Genomic DNA, 16,046 nt, shown 5'->3' on the forward strand with positions numbered 1-16,046 from the left:
ATACTTAAGCAATAGTGTGCTAGTTTACATCAACAGTGAATCATCAGGTTGCAACAGTTTTTTTGTCTGAGAGGCTAATATAGTGATATTTGACTTGTGGCAACGTTAAGTATGGTTTTCATGACCAGAAAAGGTAATTAAAAATGTGTATCATTCAAGACTGGGGACTTTCAGAGAAATCTGTGTCATGGAATGTTCTAATGCTTAAATTATGTAAAAAAGAAATCCATATAACAAATGAAACCTTGGAATAAAATTAATAGAATCTTTTTCTTTTGACATCTCAAGATAATTATCATAGATCCTAGAAATCACACTCCAGCTGAATTTGCTGATAAGAACAGTAAATACACAACAGTTGCTAAATGTTGCTATAACAAAACTTTATGCTGTGAAATTTCTTTTTTTTTTAATTTAGGAATCCACAAATACTGAATTTCATTTTTTAGTTTGCATTATACTATTGAGAAGGCAAAATACTTTAAAATACTGAATGAAAATTTATATGGGTTTATATTTAAGTACCCTTAACACTTTAGAAAATGTATTATGTAACATTATAATATAAAGCTAATACTGAGAAGCTTTGTAGAAATTCACCTGCAAGTTAATAAGGAAAAGTCAGCATTTATCACTATTTTTTAATTTTAATTTCAGAACTTAATGGTGAAAAGCACAATGAGAGAAAATAAAATTATCAGTGAGCCTAATTTGTGTAAAATTCAGAGAAGTAGGACAGGCTTCCAGTGTTTTTAATATAAACTTGTTTATTTCTTCCTGACTCTTGATGACATGTAATGATTTATTCTATAGGCTGCTGTAATGTGATTTGTTCAGATAAAACTGGAACACTGACAAAGAATGAAATGACTGTTACTCACATATTTACTTCGGATGGTCTGCATGCTGAGGTACTCTATAGATTTTTTCCTTTTTTAACAACTGTATTTCTTTGTTAAGAAACGTGGTGTTTAGATATTCCTAACCATTCTAGTGTCTTATCTTCAAAAGGGCTATAAATTCATCACCAGCAGAGCCTTTTCCTTGTGCTACTGGTCTTGATCCCACTTCACTTGTACACTCCATTTGTACCGTCCAGAAACTTTGAATCATCCTTGGCACCTGTCTTTTAATCACTCCTACAGCCGTTTGTTACCAAACTTTTATTTTTGTTGCCTGTGCAGCTTGAGGGGTCTTTTAGAACCAAATATTAGCAAGTCACTCCCAAAACTAAGATGTTTTAGTGGCTTTCCATTGTGACCAGGATCCTGACGTATGGCCTCTCAAGGCCCTTACATATTTTGTTCCTTATTTCTTTCTTTATCCTTATATATTCTACTTTGCTTTCTGGGCACCAGATACACAGATTTATGGTTCTTTCAGTGTAGCAAAATTCCTCCTATTTCAGGACTTTTGCTGCTATTCTCACTGTGTATAGGACAGTCTATTACCTCATCCTTTGCAACTTAGTTCCAACCCGACTTTTTCTTTCTTTCTTTAAATTTAATTAACATGTAGTATATTATTAGTTTCAGAGGTGGAGTTCACTGATTCATCAGTCTTATATAACACCCAGTGCTCATTACATCTTGTGCTCTTAGTCCATCATCTTCCCACATCTCTCCCCTGCAGCAACTCTTACCTATGATTAAGAGTCTCTTATGTTTTGTCTCCGTCTTTCATTTTGTCTTGTTTTATTTTTCCATTCCTTCCCCTATGCTCTTCTGTTTTGTTTCTTAAGTTCCATATAGGAGCGAAATCTTATGATAATTATCTTTCTCTGACTTATTTCGCTTAGCATGGTGCCCTCTAGTTCCATTCATGTCCTTGCAAATGGCAGGATTTCCTTTCATTTTAATGCCTGAGTAATATTCCATTGTATATATACAATGGATATATATATATACACACACATATATGCAGTTTAGCGACAGATGTTCATCTGTCGATGGACATCTGGGCTCTTTCCATAGTTTGGCTATTATGGTTATTGCTGTGATAAACATTCAACCCCACTTCTTTAAAAAAGCTTTGCTGGCTGCCCAGAACTGGCCTTAGATATTGTTTTCATAGAACTTGATGCCTCTTGGTTTTTAGCCCAGGTAAAATTTTCTGTTCCTCTTTATACTATTAAAGTTGTAATAGAGCAGAACTAAGTTGCCCAACACAGGGTCTTCCTCATAGTAGTAAATACTTGTGGGAGGAGTAAATTAATAGATGAATTACTTCATTTTAAAAATAATATTTTGGCAGTTTCTTAAATACATGTCATTCTATGTGTATTGGTTAATTTTGAAGCTAGGTAAGGACAAGTTCTAGTCTAACCCCAGTCTTAACAGGCTTTCTAGCTAGTATGTTCGTTGACACTACTTAAGAAGGGTACCATATTTTAAATTGTATTTGCATCCAATTCACTGTATCATTAGACAAATTGACAGAAGTTGTACTTAAGTTTATTTAATTCCATTTTATGTAGGGTTTAAAATATTATTGATATTTAGAGTGTTAGATTTGGTTAAGGATACCCAATATGGTGTGTGTTGATGATTTAGAGTCATTGGGGTTTAACATGTGTTTGCATAGTTCAGGTATGGAAAGTAGGGTATAATAAATTTCTGTTTTGTTTTTTTTTAAGATTTTATTTATTTATTTATGAGAGACAGAGAGAGGCAGAGACACAGGCAGAGGGAGAAGCAGACTCCATGCAGGGAGCCCAACGTAGGACCCGATCCCTGGTCCCCAGGATCACAGCCCGGGGCTGAAGGTGGCACTAAACCTCTGAGCCACCCAGGCTGCCCAGTTTCTGTTGTTTTAACCCTGTACTTCCATATGTCAAGCATTAGCTGTTTGTTAATTTCTCTCTAAACTGTCTTATTTTTGCTGTGAAATTCAACTTTTGTTTGGCTTAGTTCTAGCCATATGGAATAAGTATCTGGCTTGTCTGTACCTCTGATTTTTAAAACTGGCATGTAATATACTATGTTAAAGTAGTTTCTAAGTGCTAGGATAAATCATGTAATGTCACTGAGCCTAGCCTGCATATTTGCCAAAAGAATTCTGCTTTTTTTCTGGGTCTCAGGTTTGTCACAAATGTTAGATATGGAAATGGAATTGAATTCTTGGAAAATTGAGTATGTTTATAGATGTAATGTTACATAAATTTAAAGCTCACTTATGTTTAGAGATTTTCATGGTTTACTCTTTTATAGTGTATTATAAGTAGAAACTATAAATTTATATTAATTGTATTAGCAGTATATTTCTACTTAAAATATGCTATACATTGTTATATTTATTATAATTTAATATATAATATATTAAATTAATATATTAAATATAATATAATTGTATTTATTATAATTAATTATTCATATAATTAACTATAGGTTTGTTATTACGGTGAAAATTAGAATCTAGATTTTATTTTTTTAGGGAGAGAGATAGCACGCACAAGCAGCAGGGGTGAAGGGCAGAGGGGAAAGGAGAGAATCCCAGGCAGGCTCTGTGCAGAGCTTGAAACCTGACTCAGGGCTCAGTGTCATGACACATGAGGTCATGACCTGAGCTGAAACCAAGAGTTGGACACTTACCCAACTGAACCACCCAGGCACCCTGGAATCTATATTCTTTTAACTATTAAAAGAATTATGTATTAAAAGCACATGTTCTTTTAGACATGTGCTTTTCTAGGTATATACATTAATAACATCAAGATGTATAAAATGAAATGACACAAGTCATCATCGTTTTTGGCTTTCATAAATATTATCACTGTCTCTATGGGTTGAATTATTGACCTCACTGTATGTTTCTTAGGTTACTGGTGTTGGCTACAATCCATTTGGGGAAGTGATTGTTGATGGTGATGTTGTTCATGGATTCTATAACCCAGCTGTTAGCAGAATTGTTGAGGTAAATACTTTATTCTCTAAGAAGGTTATTTTTCATAATGACTTAGAACACAGTGATGGGTTCATAGTCTCTGTATATTTCTCTTAGGCGGGTTGTGTATGCAATGATGCTGTAATTAGAAACAACACTCTAATGGGGAAGCCAACGGAAGGAGCCTTAATTGCTCTTGCAATGAAGGTATGTGTTTGATTTCTTTGACATATGAGACATCACTTTCACAAGAGAATGTGAGGTCATCAATTTCAGTATTACAGGTTTTTAGGTTTAGAATGAAGGAGACTCACAATATTTTATTGTTTTTATTGCCCAAAAATGGTTTGTGAACCATTTTTATTATTCTTGAAATACAGAGCTGATAAAAATAAAGCCTTTTCAACATAGCTTTATCTCTTACATTCAAGAAACAACCTAATGACCAGTGACTGGATTTCTTATGAGTGAATGTTCTTATAATATTTTCCGTAATATTTAGAGTTTTGTGTGGAAGGCTTTCTCAATGTGTGTAATGTTGAAGTGCTAACTTTAAAATGAGTGAAGACAGCATTCTTTAAGTATTTCCATGTGAAGATATTAAGGACATCATGAGAAATCAGCTTTTCTTTCTCTTGTCTTCCTATTTCCTTCATTATCAATTTCTTAAAAGGAGTATAGAATTAGAATGTGTTGGAGAGAGAGGGTGCTGTTTTCTGTGACCCTTTCATTTATCCCAATTGATGGCCTCTTCTAAGTCTTATATTTGATTAGATGAAAAACCTGAAGTCCACTCTGTCCTTCCCATAACAAAAATTAAAACTCTTACTTTTAAGAGCAGTCTTAGAAAATTTTGAGACTTGTGTGAAATAGGATATCTCTAAATGAAGTTGTTTGAATTGAGATTCAATACGGAAATGTAGGTTATTATATTAAAATTTAATAAAATAGGGATCCCTGTGGGCGCAGCGGTTTGGCGCCTGCCTTTGGCCCAGGGCGCGATCCTGGAGACCCGGGATCGAATCCCACGTCGGGCTCCCGGTGCATGGAGCCTGCTCCTCCCTCTGCCTGTGTCTCTGCCTCTCTCTCTCTCTGTGACTATCATAAATAAAAAAAAAAAAAAAAAAATTAATAAAATAAAATTGATAGTTTTAGAATATGTTTTGTTAGTAAAAAGTGCATTTCTTTATTGTTTTTTGTTAACTAAAATAGCATCAAATAGCTTTTTGAAAGATATTTAGAAGTTTAATGTGTTAACCAGTATTAACAGTGGTGTTATACATAACCTTATATTAACTTTTTTAAGAGGTAGAGAGTGTGAAAACTACCTGCTTATGATTGGGAACCTCACATTTTAGGTAGAGAGTTGACACTGTGACATGCTTGGAACAAATACAAGCTAGACCAATATAGAAGATAGTTAAGTCTTAAAAGTTGAACCACAAATAAGAACAAGGCAAATCCAGACTTGAGACTTTGGTTTTGAGGGATAGGCAAGATTTAGATGGGAGATAAGCTAGGGAAAGAGCAAGAATAAAAGCATGGAGGAATAAATAATCATAGATTACATGATAGTTTATATATTGGTTACTTGGATGAAAAAAAAAGTTTGAGGATTTTTTTTTTTAAAAGATTTTATTTATTTATTCATGAGAGAGAGAGAGAGGCAGAGACACAAGCAGAGGGAGAAGCAGGCTCCATGCAGGGAGCCCGATGCGGAACTCGATCCCGGGACTCCAGGATCACGCCCTGGGCCAAAGGCAGGTGCTAAACCATTGAGCCACCCAGGGATCCCTTTGAGGATTGTTAAATAGACTGCATGGTGAGTTTCTGAAGGGACCTTTGAAAGCCAGGAAGAAGAGTCTAAACATGTTTCAGTAGATAGCAAAGAGAACAAAAAGCAATAAGCTAGGTTTTTGAGTAGTTTAAAAAATATTTTTGACTATTTGGAGGAAAATGTAGAGGATATTGGGAAGAACAGCTACAGTACACTGGTAGTAGTCAGAATATCAAGTGGTAGGATGTAAGAGAGTAGGATAGTGGCAACAGGAAAAATAGATTTGAATCCCTAAGAAGTAAGGCATTGAATTTGAAGCTTCTGTTGATCATAAAAGTACACGCTCAGTGTTGGTTGGGTATTTTATTTATATGTATCCTGCTTCCTTCCAGAATTTGAGCCAGTAGAGATTTTAATCTAGACAGTGTTGAAGATTTGGTCTACATATAGTCCAGGTAGCATGTCTTACACTGTATCTACACACCCAGGCTTTCATCTTGATCATGTATGTTGCCGTTCAGAGAAATGTGGTATATATAGATGGAGCACTGCTATTCTATCACCATTATTTGAAAAATACTCCAGGTATCTCTAGCCATCCTAGCTGTACATTGTGATCCTTGTTCTTTGTTAAAGGAAAAAATAGTCACATGTTGGTGAGAATTAACTTTCTTTTTGTGCCATATAGATGGGTCTTGATGGACTTCAACAGGACTATGTCAGAAAAGCTGAATATCCTTTTAGCTCTGAGCAAAAATGGATGGCTGTTAAGTGTGTACATCGAACACAGCAGGTACCCTTCCATGTAAAGAGTACATACTAAATCTTGTTTAACATAGATGACTACTTTGTATTTATTATCCACCTTTAGGTTTAAATACTCATTGACGTAACAAAGTCCCATTGCTTTAAAGTATATATAATTTATAGTAACTTATCCTTGTTGTTCTCATGTTCTCTTTGAATTTATGCATAGAGACATCGAGTTTTGCTGTATGAGCAAACAGCTTAAAATGAGTTAGACCCAAGTCTCAGTGTCTTAGATCCTGAGACATCAGATTCGATATTTTTGTTGTTGATGACTGTGTATTAAAGGTTTCTGCCCTCTGGTGTCACTCTGTGTTCTCTCACTGTAGGAATGTCTTGTCTTCAGAACACAAAACCACATTATTTTGTGGGAAAGTGGTTACCAAATGTCTATAATTCATATTAGTTTATTCATCTTAAAAACTGGCAAAATGACAGGCACTGATATTTCCAGCTGCTACTTTGTTCCTGCGTACTTTAGAAATTTTTACAAAGTTAGTGTAATAAGAATTCTTAGTTATCGGCAGTGTATAATTATGTCACTCATAATTGCTGTTAATAGTGTGATGCCTAAACTTACTCTGCCTTTAAAGTATTTGTTATTTTTATATTTTTATATTTTCTTTATTAGGAATTAATTGGTTATGTATTTTCACCTGTGAGCAAATAGTTTGAAACCATTATGTCTCTATAGACAGGAATGAGTGAGATTTCCCCTTCACCCATAATAAGTAGGAAATATAATTGATTTTAAAAGAAAGGTCAATTTGGCCAACATTGAACTTTAGGTAGATGTCTGCCAGGAACTCTGTCCATGAGGGTTAAAAATACTTCTATCTAAGCTTTAAAGGAACTTTTATGAATCCCTGGGAAGGGAGACAAGTGAAAATAAAACTGTAAAAATAAAATACCTTTAAACCTTGTAACATAAGGGGTGCCTGGCTGTCACAGTTGGAGCATGTGACTCTTGACCTCACAGTTGTGAGTTCAAGTCTCACATTGGGCTTGGAGCCTACTTAAACCTAGCAACATTAGCTTTCAAAAATTGCATTAGAGTTAGATAATTTTCAGCTAATGTCCCTTGACATAGAGTTAATACACCTGTAATATGTATTTGAGTTTATTTGAAAGGTCAGTTTCTTTACGTTTTATGTATGATCACACAGTACTTCAGGGTAATGTAGCTCATATAAAGTTTAATGATTTGACTTCAGCAATTTTGAATCTAACTTCACCAAAGTCGTACTCTGGAAGTTATACTCTGATGTTACAGTTTGACTGATCTTCTCAGTTGTGGGAGTGGGAGATAGGTAGCTGCAGGATATAAGTTTGAAAAGATTTGTGTGATTATATTCTCATTTACTGATCTGAAGAGCTTCTTATGCAATACAAAACCAGCCAATGCAACTAACAAAACCCAAATACACAGATGTGACTCAAGATCTAGAAGAGGTCAGCCTGGCACAAATGTGGCAGATTTACCAATTTTAAAAATAACTCCAGTGGTTCAAATAGTTTGGCTTAAGAAGACTTTCATTCGGGCAGGTCAGTATACATTTATTTATACTTTTTCCCTGGAACCTGCCAAAATGATAACCAATGAGTAAAGGATATAAAAAATAGAAAGTATAGAAGACTCAGTGTGAAAATAGAGACTAAGACAGAAAGCTAAAAATAGGAGATTAGTTTGAAATTCTGGGTGAGGAACCAATAGAACTTCCTGTTTCTTGAGGCCAGATTATCAGCCCCCTCCCCCCCTTTTTTGTATCTCTGTGGAATATCAGAAGTCTCATCTTGGAGATAAGAGTGGAGGGCAGAATTAAGGTTTATAACTGAAAACAGAGTGATTAAGGGCAAATCACTGTCCTCCAGGGTAAGTCTCTAGCCATACCTCCACTTTCTTAGAATGCCTGCAGGGAGTTATCTCCCTGCCCTCACTCTCTAAGTAAGAAGATTAAGGAGTTGTAGAGAAGCTGACTGGTCCCAGGGAGATCCTCACAGTACAGTTTTTTTTTAAGTAAACTCTACACCCATTTTGGAGCCAATACAGGGCCCCAACTCACCACCCTGAGATCTAGACCTGAGCTGAGTTTACGAGTCGGATGCTTCACTGATTGAACCACCCAGGTGCCCCTAGTACAGAGTATTTTTTAAGCAGGCTCATCACTCATTGGTAGAGTTTACTGACTTTTGGTTATCATCTCATCATCATACAGCGAGGGCCATCATTTGGTAAACCTATCAATGCCCATGGAGCTTCTAAACCTTTAATTTTTTCAGTCTTAATGTAAATGGACAGTCAGGGATTGCTAGATACTTGGGAAAAGTCTTTTTTTTTTTAAGATTTTATTTATTCATATGAGAGAGCGAGAGAGAGAGACATAGGCAGAGGGAGAAGCAGGCTCCTTGCAGGGAGCCTGATGTGGTACTCAATCCTGGGACTCCAGGATCATGCCCTGAGCTGAAGGCAGATGCTCAACTGCTGAGCCATCCAGGCATCCCTAGGGAAAAGTCTTTAATACGAAAGCCACAGACCAAACCAACAGAGAAAGGAGTCTCAGCTCTCAGCAAAACAGTGATAATGGTGGATGCAGAAAATTTCCAAAGACCGTAGAAAATGACAACAAAATGCCTTAAATAGAACATTTATCAGAAGGTGGAACAAAAAGTCAAAGAGGTGCTTAATATAAAAGATAAGGTACAAAAATCAGAAAATAAATAGGAGAGCCAGCATCCACCTAATAGTGGTAATAGAGAGACAAGAAAATGGGAAGATTTTGTTAAATGTTTATTTATTTATTTATTTATTCATTCATTCATTCATTTACTTAATTTTATTAAATATTTTACAATGTTATTATTTTTTAAAGATTTATTTATTTATTCAAAGAGAGAGAGAGAGGCAGAGACACAGGCAGAGGGAGAAGCAGGCTCCATGCGGGGAGCCTGATGTGGGACATGATCCCGGGTCTCCAGGATCACATCCTGGGCCGCAGGCTGCACCAAACTGCTGCGCCACTGGGGCTGCCCTATTTATTTATTTTAGAGAGTACACACACAGGTAACACTGGGGGAGGGGGAGGAGGGAAGCAGACTCTTTGTTGAGTTGGGAGTCCACCCTGGGGCTTGATCTCAGGATCCTGAGATTACTACCTGAGCCAAAACCAAGAGTCGGCTGCTTAACTGACTGAGCCATCCAGGCACCCCCAAAATGGGAAGACTTTATCAGATAACACCATAAAAATTTCCAGAAGGACCTCAACTTCTAAAATAAAATTGCCTGTCAGCTGCTTAGCACAATGAGTTATGTTAAAGAGTGGGATGAAAGGATAAACACAACAATCAAGAAATTTGAGGATGCTTAAGGAGAATTTTGAAAGCTTCTGGGCTAGAGAGTGAGTGGGCAAGGGGAAGATCATATACAAAGGTTTAGGAATTAATGTAGCTTCTTTGGACTTTGCAAATGTAACACTGAACTCTGGAGCCTGGAAGGTAATAGAAGAATGTCTTCAAATTGAGAGGAAATTTATTCTCAGCTGACCTTAAAAATGTGATAGAATAAAAGTGTTTTGAGATATTCCATGTCTCAAAATCTGTATCTCACACACCTTTTCTTAAATACTTGCAGATATTTTATTCCAACATAAGACAGTAGACTAAGGAAAAGGAAGACTTAAAACCCAGAGTTCTAACCAGGAGAACAGTGCAAAGAATCCCCATGATAGAGGTGAAGGGGAAGTTCCTGGATATTAGTTATGTAGCAGGCATACAAGTCGACCAACTCAAACTAGAAAGGAGAACAAGACTCAAGAAGGAGATCTTCATTAATAATGTGGAAGGAATAGCTTACCTGCTCATTTAATCATATGAAAAATACCACTGAGGGGTGCCTGAGTGGCTCAGTCTGTTGACTGCCTTCAGCTCAGGTCATGACTGGGTTTGAGTGCCACAAGGGGCTCCCAGTGGGGACCCTGCTTCTCTCTGCCACTTCCCCTGCTTGTGCTCTCTGTCAAATAAATAAGTAAAAAAAAAGAAAAAATTACCATTGAGAAGGGCTTTTTATATTGCATGGAAGAGTTTGGAGATAATTAGTGATAGGTATAAATAAAACCAAGTAAATAAAAAGAAGTTATAAGCTTTTTAAAAGACAAAGTTAAGCAAGAAAAAAAAATATTTAATTTATATAGGCTATGGAAACATCATCATACCTTCCTGTTGCCTTCCTGCCTTCTAGTATCTGCTCACTAGTTACTTGGGGACCCAGGCAGGTGGGAGCTCCATCTCAATTTGAGCACACATTGCCCTAGCAGGGCCAGAGGAATAGCACATTATTTCCATTTGGAAGTGACACAGTATTGCTCATATTTATCGGCCAAAGCAAGTCACGCCTGACTTCAATGTGGGAGAGAAGGGCAGGGAAATATGTTCCTGTCATGTGCCTGCAAGAAGTGGGATGTTTGTGAACTGTTCTAGTGACTATTCGATTAGCAATGAGGAATCATTAAACAGAATACTGACAACTTTTGCTTTAACTGTTTTGTAATGATGAGTGGAGGAATAGGTAGTAGGGGTGGCCAAACTACTAACCTGTTACAGTGGGCAATGTATAAAATTGATCAGTGAAAAAGTAGCAGTATAAATGTATTTATTAACATGGAGATAAATACCAAGGAAAACAGCTAAAAGAGTTAAAATTGGTTTGGCTCTGTTGAGTAAGACTAGAGGTGAGAAAGTTTGGGCAGGCAGCTCTAGTTTTTCATTGTAAGCTTTTATATAATGCTTTCCTAGGGTAAAAAGTAAAAGGTTCTGATAATACCCGTAATTATAAAGTGGTTGTGAGAATCAAATGTGATCATATATATTTGTACATATAATAGCAACTAATGGAAAGCCTGAATTACTGTTTGTGGGCTGATGATAGATTTCTTTCCTTTTCCTGTTAGGTTGTAAGGCTCTCTCCAACCTCAGAGTTCCTGACCTAAAAGGGCTTAGTATACCATTGCCTTCAGTTGTGGAAGTGAGGGTGGGAAGTAGATGCTATTTTCTCTAGAGGGTAAAGAAAGCTTCCACAAAAGAGCTTTTAATCTTCAGACTTCAAGTGCCACTCAAAGCCTTAGTTAGGCTTGAGTAACTTCTCTTGGGATTATGAGAAATGCATGCCATGTATTGTTGGACTCCAGTGACAGATATGTATAAATTGAAATAAACTTGAATTTATTTGCGGTTTTTTCTTTTAGGATGGACCAGAGATTTGTTTTATGAAAGGGGCTTATGAACAAGTGATAAAGTATTGTACTACATACTACAGCAAAGGGCAAACCTTGACACTTACCCAGCAGCAGAGAGATCTGTACCAACAAGAGAAGGCACGAATGGGCTCTGCAGGGCTCAGAGGTAAGGCCATTTCAGCAAGATAATGCTTGCTTGCTTGCTGTCATTGCAGTAGAATTGACATACAATGTTATATTAGTTGTAGGTGTACAGCATATTGATTTGACAAGTCTATATTGTGCAGTGCTCACCATGGTGGCACGGTCACCATCTGTCACCATATAACATTATTATAATATTACTATATTCCCTATGCTGTACTTTTCATCCTCATGATTTTTTTATTTTATAAATGGAAATTTGTACCTCTTTATCCCATTCACCTATTCCTGCACCCTCCTCAGTGATGCCTTCTTTTAATCGTAGCTGAATTCGTGCTTCACATCTGAGCTGTCACGCTGTATCCCAGACTTTGTAGAACATCCATTTCTAAAGTGTTGGCTCTTTGACCCCTAAAATAAAAGAAGTTGGGAATGTAGCAAAATACGAAATTTCTAGTTCTTACAGATATGCATTGTAGAGTAGGTGAAAGGAATTTTATTTTAGACAAGTTTATTTTATGAGAAGGGAGATAGAAGAAAGTAAAGTGATATTTCTCATTTCATCATTTGGACTGTTGTAATTATTGATAGATCTAAAATACTTTCCTAAATACTAATGTTTTAAGCTTTTAATTTGTCCTTTAAACTGAGGCGTTCCTCTTCTGCTGACCTTCCCTTGCCATTCAGAGGAAAGAAGTGTCCAGATTCTGATTTTATGTCTGTGTTGCTGACTAAACAATGATGGGGGAGAGAGGATCTGATATGCACACAAACATTAGGCTGTTAAGGACAGTATATAAAAAAAAATAAAAAAATAAAATAAAAAAAAGGACAGTATATGTAGGATTGAAGAGGCCAGGGTTGGGGCCATACCTGGTTTTTACCTTCTGGATAGTCATCTGGCTTGTGGGGAATATATATACTTATGTAGTCTCTCTCAGGGAAATTGGAAGAGTTGCCTTCCTTAATCTTATTATTTTACAAAATAGAGATCAAGCACAGTCCTGGAAGGAGGAAGCAACTTAATGTAAAAAAATATTCATGGTTCACTTAAGCAAGGGCTATCTATGGTTATAAAACATTTGGATAGACCTACAGAATTTCTGCTCTTATAATAAGCTAGGTTTAGAAAAGTACTCTTGTGGCTTTGAAGGCAGAGTTTTGTTATTCTTAGCAGCTCACAGCAAAGGGGGTCCAAAGTTGGCTTGGGTTTAGAGACATAAAGAAGTTTCAGAGGTTTCACACTTATTTTAACTCATCATCTGAAGGATTATGGAAGTTTGTGTATTTGTGGTTTGGTGTGACATTGTGAAAGAGACCAGAGTTGGGAGAGGAGAAAAATCTCTGTTTTGCAGGGCTTTAGGAAATGTTCTGGTCATTTGTCTCTTGCTTCATGTCTTTTCCTCTGGTTAAGCTCCACTTTCCTCCTCTCCCTAAAATTACCATATTGGGAACAGAAAGACATCAGATTTAACTTGATATGTACCTAAGTTACATCTTCTAAATTATAAGTTTCTTAAATATACTTGGTTCTTAATTTTGAAATTAGAGTAGATTTTGTTTTTATGCTTTAGTCGGGGACCCTCCTCATGAAAAAGGTCTACCTAACCTTGTCCCAAACAGTAGTAGTAGCAGTAGATCTTCATTTGTGCTAAGGAAGCAAACAAACATAGGATACTAACCTCTAGGCTAACCCTCCACTGGGAGAGCCAGGAACTGATCTCCCTTTCTTAGGGTTTACTGACACATGACTTGATACTCACTTTCCCCTTCTGTTGCCTTCTGCCTCTCTTCCAACATCAAGTGGTTCTCCAGGGTGAAAGCCTTTGGAGCTCACATCTACATAATAATTAGGTATATCACTCTGACATTGGGAGAATAGAAGTGGTTTGCCTCTAACCTTGGTTTTCTTTTTTTTTTAATCTTTTTTTTTAATAAATTTATTTTTTATTGGTGTTCAATTTACCAACATACAGAATAACACCCAGTGCTCATCCTGTCAAGTGCCCCCCTCAGTGCCCGTCACCCATTCACCCCCAGCCCCCACCCTCCTCCCCTTCCACCACCCCTAAATTAAAAAAAAATTTATATATTTTTTAGTTTTTTAAATTGGAGTTCAATTTGCCAACATATAGCATATCACCCAGTGCTCATCCCGTCAAGTGCCCCCCCTCAGTGTCCATCACCCAGTCACCCATCCCCCCACCCACCTCCCCTTCCACTACCTCTTGTTCATTTCTCAGAGTTAGGAGTCTCTCATGTTCTGTCATCCTCACTGATATTTTCACTCATTTTCTCTCCTTTCTTGGTTTTCCAAATATATTTAATCCTTCTGCATGAATAAGAATGAATACTGCTTGTGATCTGGTTATGACTTTTCAGTTTACCCATGAGATACATATGTTTAGTTAGTGTGCTTTTTTGTGCTCTCTCTGGTAAATTGTTCCGTCTAATAATATTCCAGATAGTGATACATTTTTGGCTCATAAGGTAGTTATCAGAAGTTCCAGAATTCTGAGGATAAGCTAAATGATGTTTGGAAATGAGCAATACTTTGTGTTATATCTTAAGTGCCCAAGGATGACCGGAAAGTACCAGTAATGATATGGTGGTATTAGTTAGATATTCTTAGAGAACCAAAGTTAAAAATAAGAAATACTTATTAATGTTATGAAAAGAGTAAAAGAATCCAAACTGCTGTTAATTAGTGGTGGTTCAGTCACTTTACAGATTAATTTAGCTCCTAGGGTTTGTCATGTACAAAATTGTTGTATGTTGTATATAGTTAATTAATATAGCCTTCTCTTCAAGCTATTGAATTGTTCTGGAGACCTATAAAATGGAAAGATGAAGATACATTAGTAACAACCCCCTTGAGAGGTGTCTGTTTAAAACTGATTTTCAAAGCTCAATAAACCCATAGTTTCTCCAAATACCTAATTATATTTTCTAAAGAGCTAATAGTTGATGTTTAGAGGAGCTGCATGTAATCGCTTTGTAAAAACATTTATTTGCTCCTTACTTGCCTTTCTGCTTAATAATTCTTTAGTAATAGCCTTAAGCAACTCCATATCTAGAATCATTGATGTCTTAGCATGTAATAATTTTTATATTTAATGATTATATAATAACGTTATAATCTTAAGTGATTTATTTGTCTCTAGCTTTTGTCAGTAAATTGTAATGCTTTTGTGACTCATATTTTCTTTTTTGGGTTTTATTATTTCTTAAGTTCTTGCTTTAGCTTCTGGTCCTGAACTGGGACAGCTGACCTTTCTTGGCCTGGTGGGAATCATTGATCCTCCTAGAACTGGTGTGAAAGAAGCTGTTACTACACTCATTGCCTCAGGAGTATCGATAAAAATGATTACTGGAGACTCACAGGAGACTGCAGTTGCAATTGGTATAACTACGTTGCTTCCTTTTTTTCTTTTTTTAAATAGCTTTTCTTATATGAACTGCAGTACATAGCTTTATGAACCATTAGATATAAAGTGTGTATGTATAATATTGACATCATACAAATTTTTTAAAAGATTTTATTTATTCATTCATGAAAGACAGAGACTGAGAGGCAGAGACATAGGCAGAGGGAGAAGCAGGCTCCCTGTGGGGGACTTGATGTGGGACTTGATCTCAAGACCTTGGGTCACAACCTGAGCCAAAGGCAGACAGTCGACTACTGAGCCACCCAGGTGTCCCTGACATTATACAATTAAAATGAACTCTCTTATTTACTCATACTCTATATAGAATTGTGGGCAAAAATTTATTTTAGGCTAAAAATACTATTAATTGAAAATGCATAACTGTTAGGAAATCACATTTACTTTATTCACAAAAGAATAGTTCATTATTTTTAATCTCATAATCCACTATATTGTTGGATTATGTTTAATCTCATAATCTAGATTTTGCGCATGAAAGGAAACATGAAATTTAGTTTTCCCTTTAAATTTGAGGATTATTTGCAAAGCAGACTTTGACTTGTACCTGATTTGAAAGAAAATAGCTTGTGTCTGTATTCTCTTGTTACATCATGTATGTGCTTATGTTGTTTGAATGTCATTTAAGATTACCTTAAGAAACGTAAGAATCGAACGGCACCTGGGTGGCGCAGTTGATTAGGTGTCTGACTCTTGATTTCAAGTTGGATCATGATCTCAGGATTATGTGATTGAGCCCCCTGTTGGTCTCCATTCTGGGCA

At 36.3% G+C, this 16,046-nt stretch overlaps 1 protein-coding gene across 7 annotated transcripts in view; it reads left to right on the forward strand.

The window, feature by feature from the left end:
* ATP2C1 (ATPase secretory pathway Ca2+ transporting 1) overlaps positions 1-16,046 on the forward strand; it is a 164,580-nt gene that overhangs the window by 112,811 nt on the left and 35,723 nt on the right. For all 7 annotated transcript variants that reach the window (XM_055321421.1, XM_055321422.1, XM_055321427.1 and 4 more), the window contains 6 exons: positions 814-911; positions 3,817-3,912; positions 4,000-4,089; positions 6,348-6,452; positions 11,704-11,860; positions 15,071-15,241. In XM_055321421.1, coding sequence (XP_055177396.1) covers positions 814-911; positions 3,817-3,912; positions 4,000-4,089; positions 6,348-6,452; positions 11,704-11,860; positions 15,071-15,241 — 717 coding nt within the window. The remainder of the gene's footprint in view (positions 1-813; positions 912-3,816; positions 3,913-3,999; positions 4,090-6,347; positions 6,453-11,703; positions 11,861-15,070; positions 15,242-16,046) is intronic.

The sequence above is a fragment of the Nyctereutes procyonoides genome, unplaced genomic scaffold (assembly GCF_905146905.1).
Source record: "Nyctereutes procyonoides isolate TBG_1078 unplaced genomic scaffold, NYPRO_anot_genome, whole genome shotgun sequence".
NCBI classification, from domain to species: domain Eukaryota; kingdom Metazoa; phylum Chordata; class Mammalia; order Carnivora; family Canidae; genus Nyctereutes; species Nyctereutes procyonoides.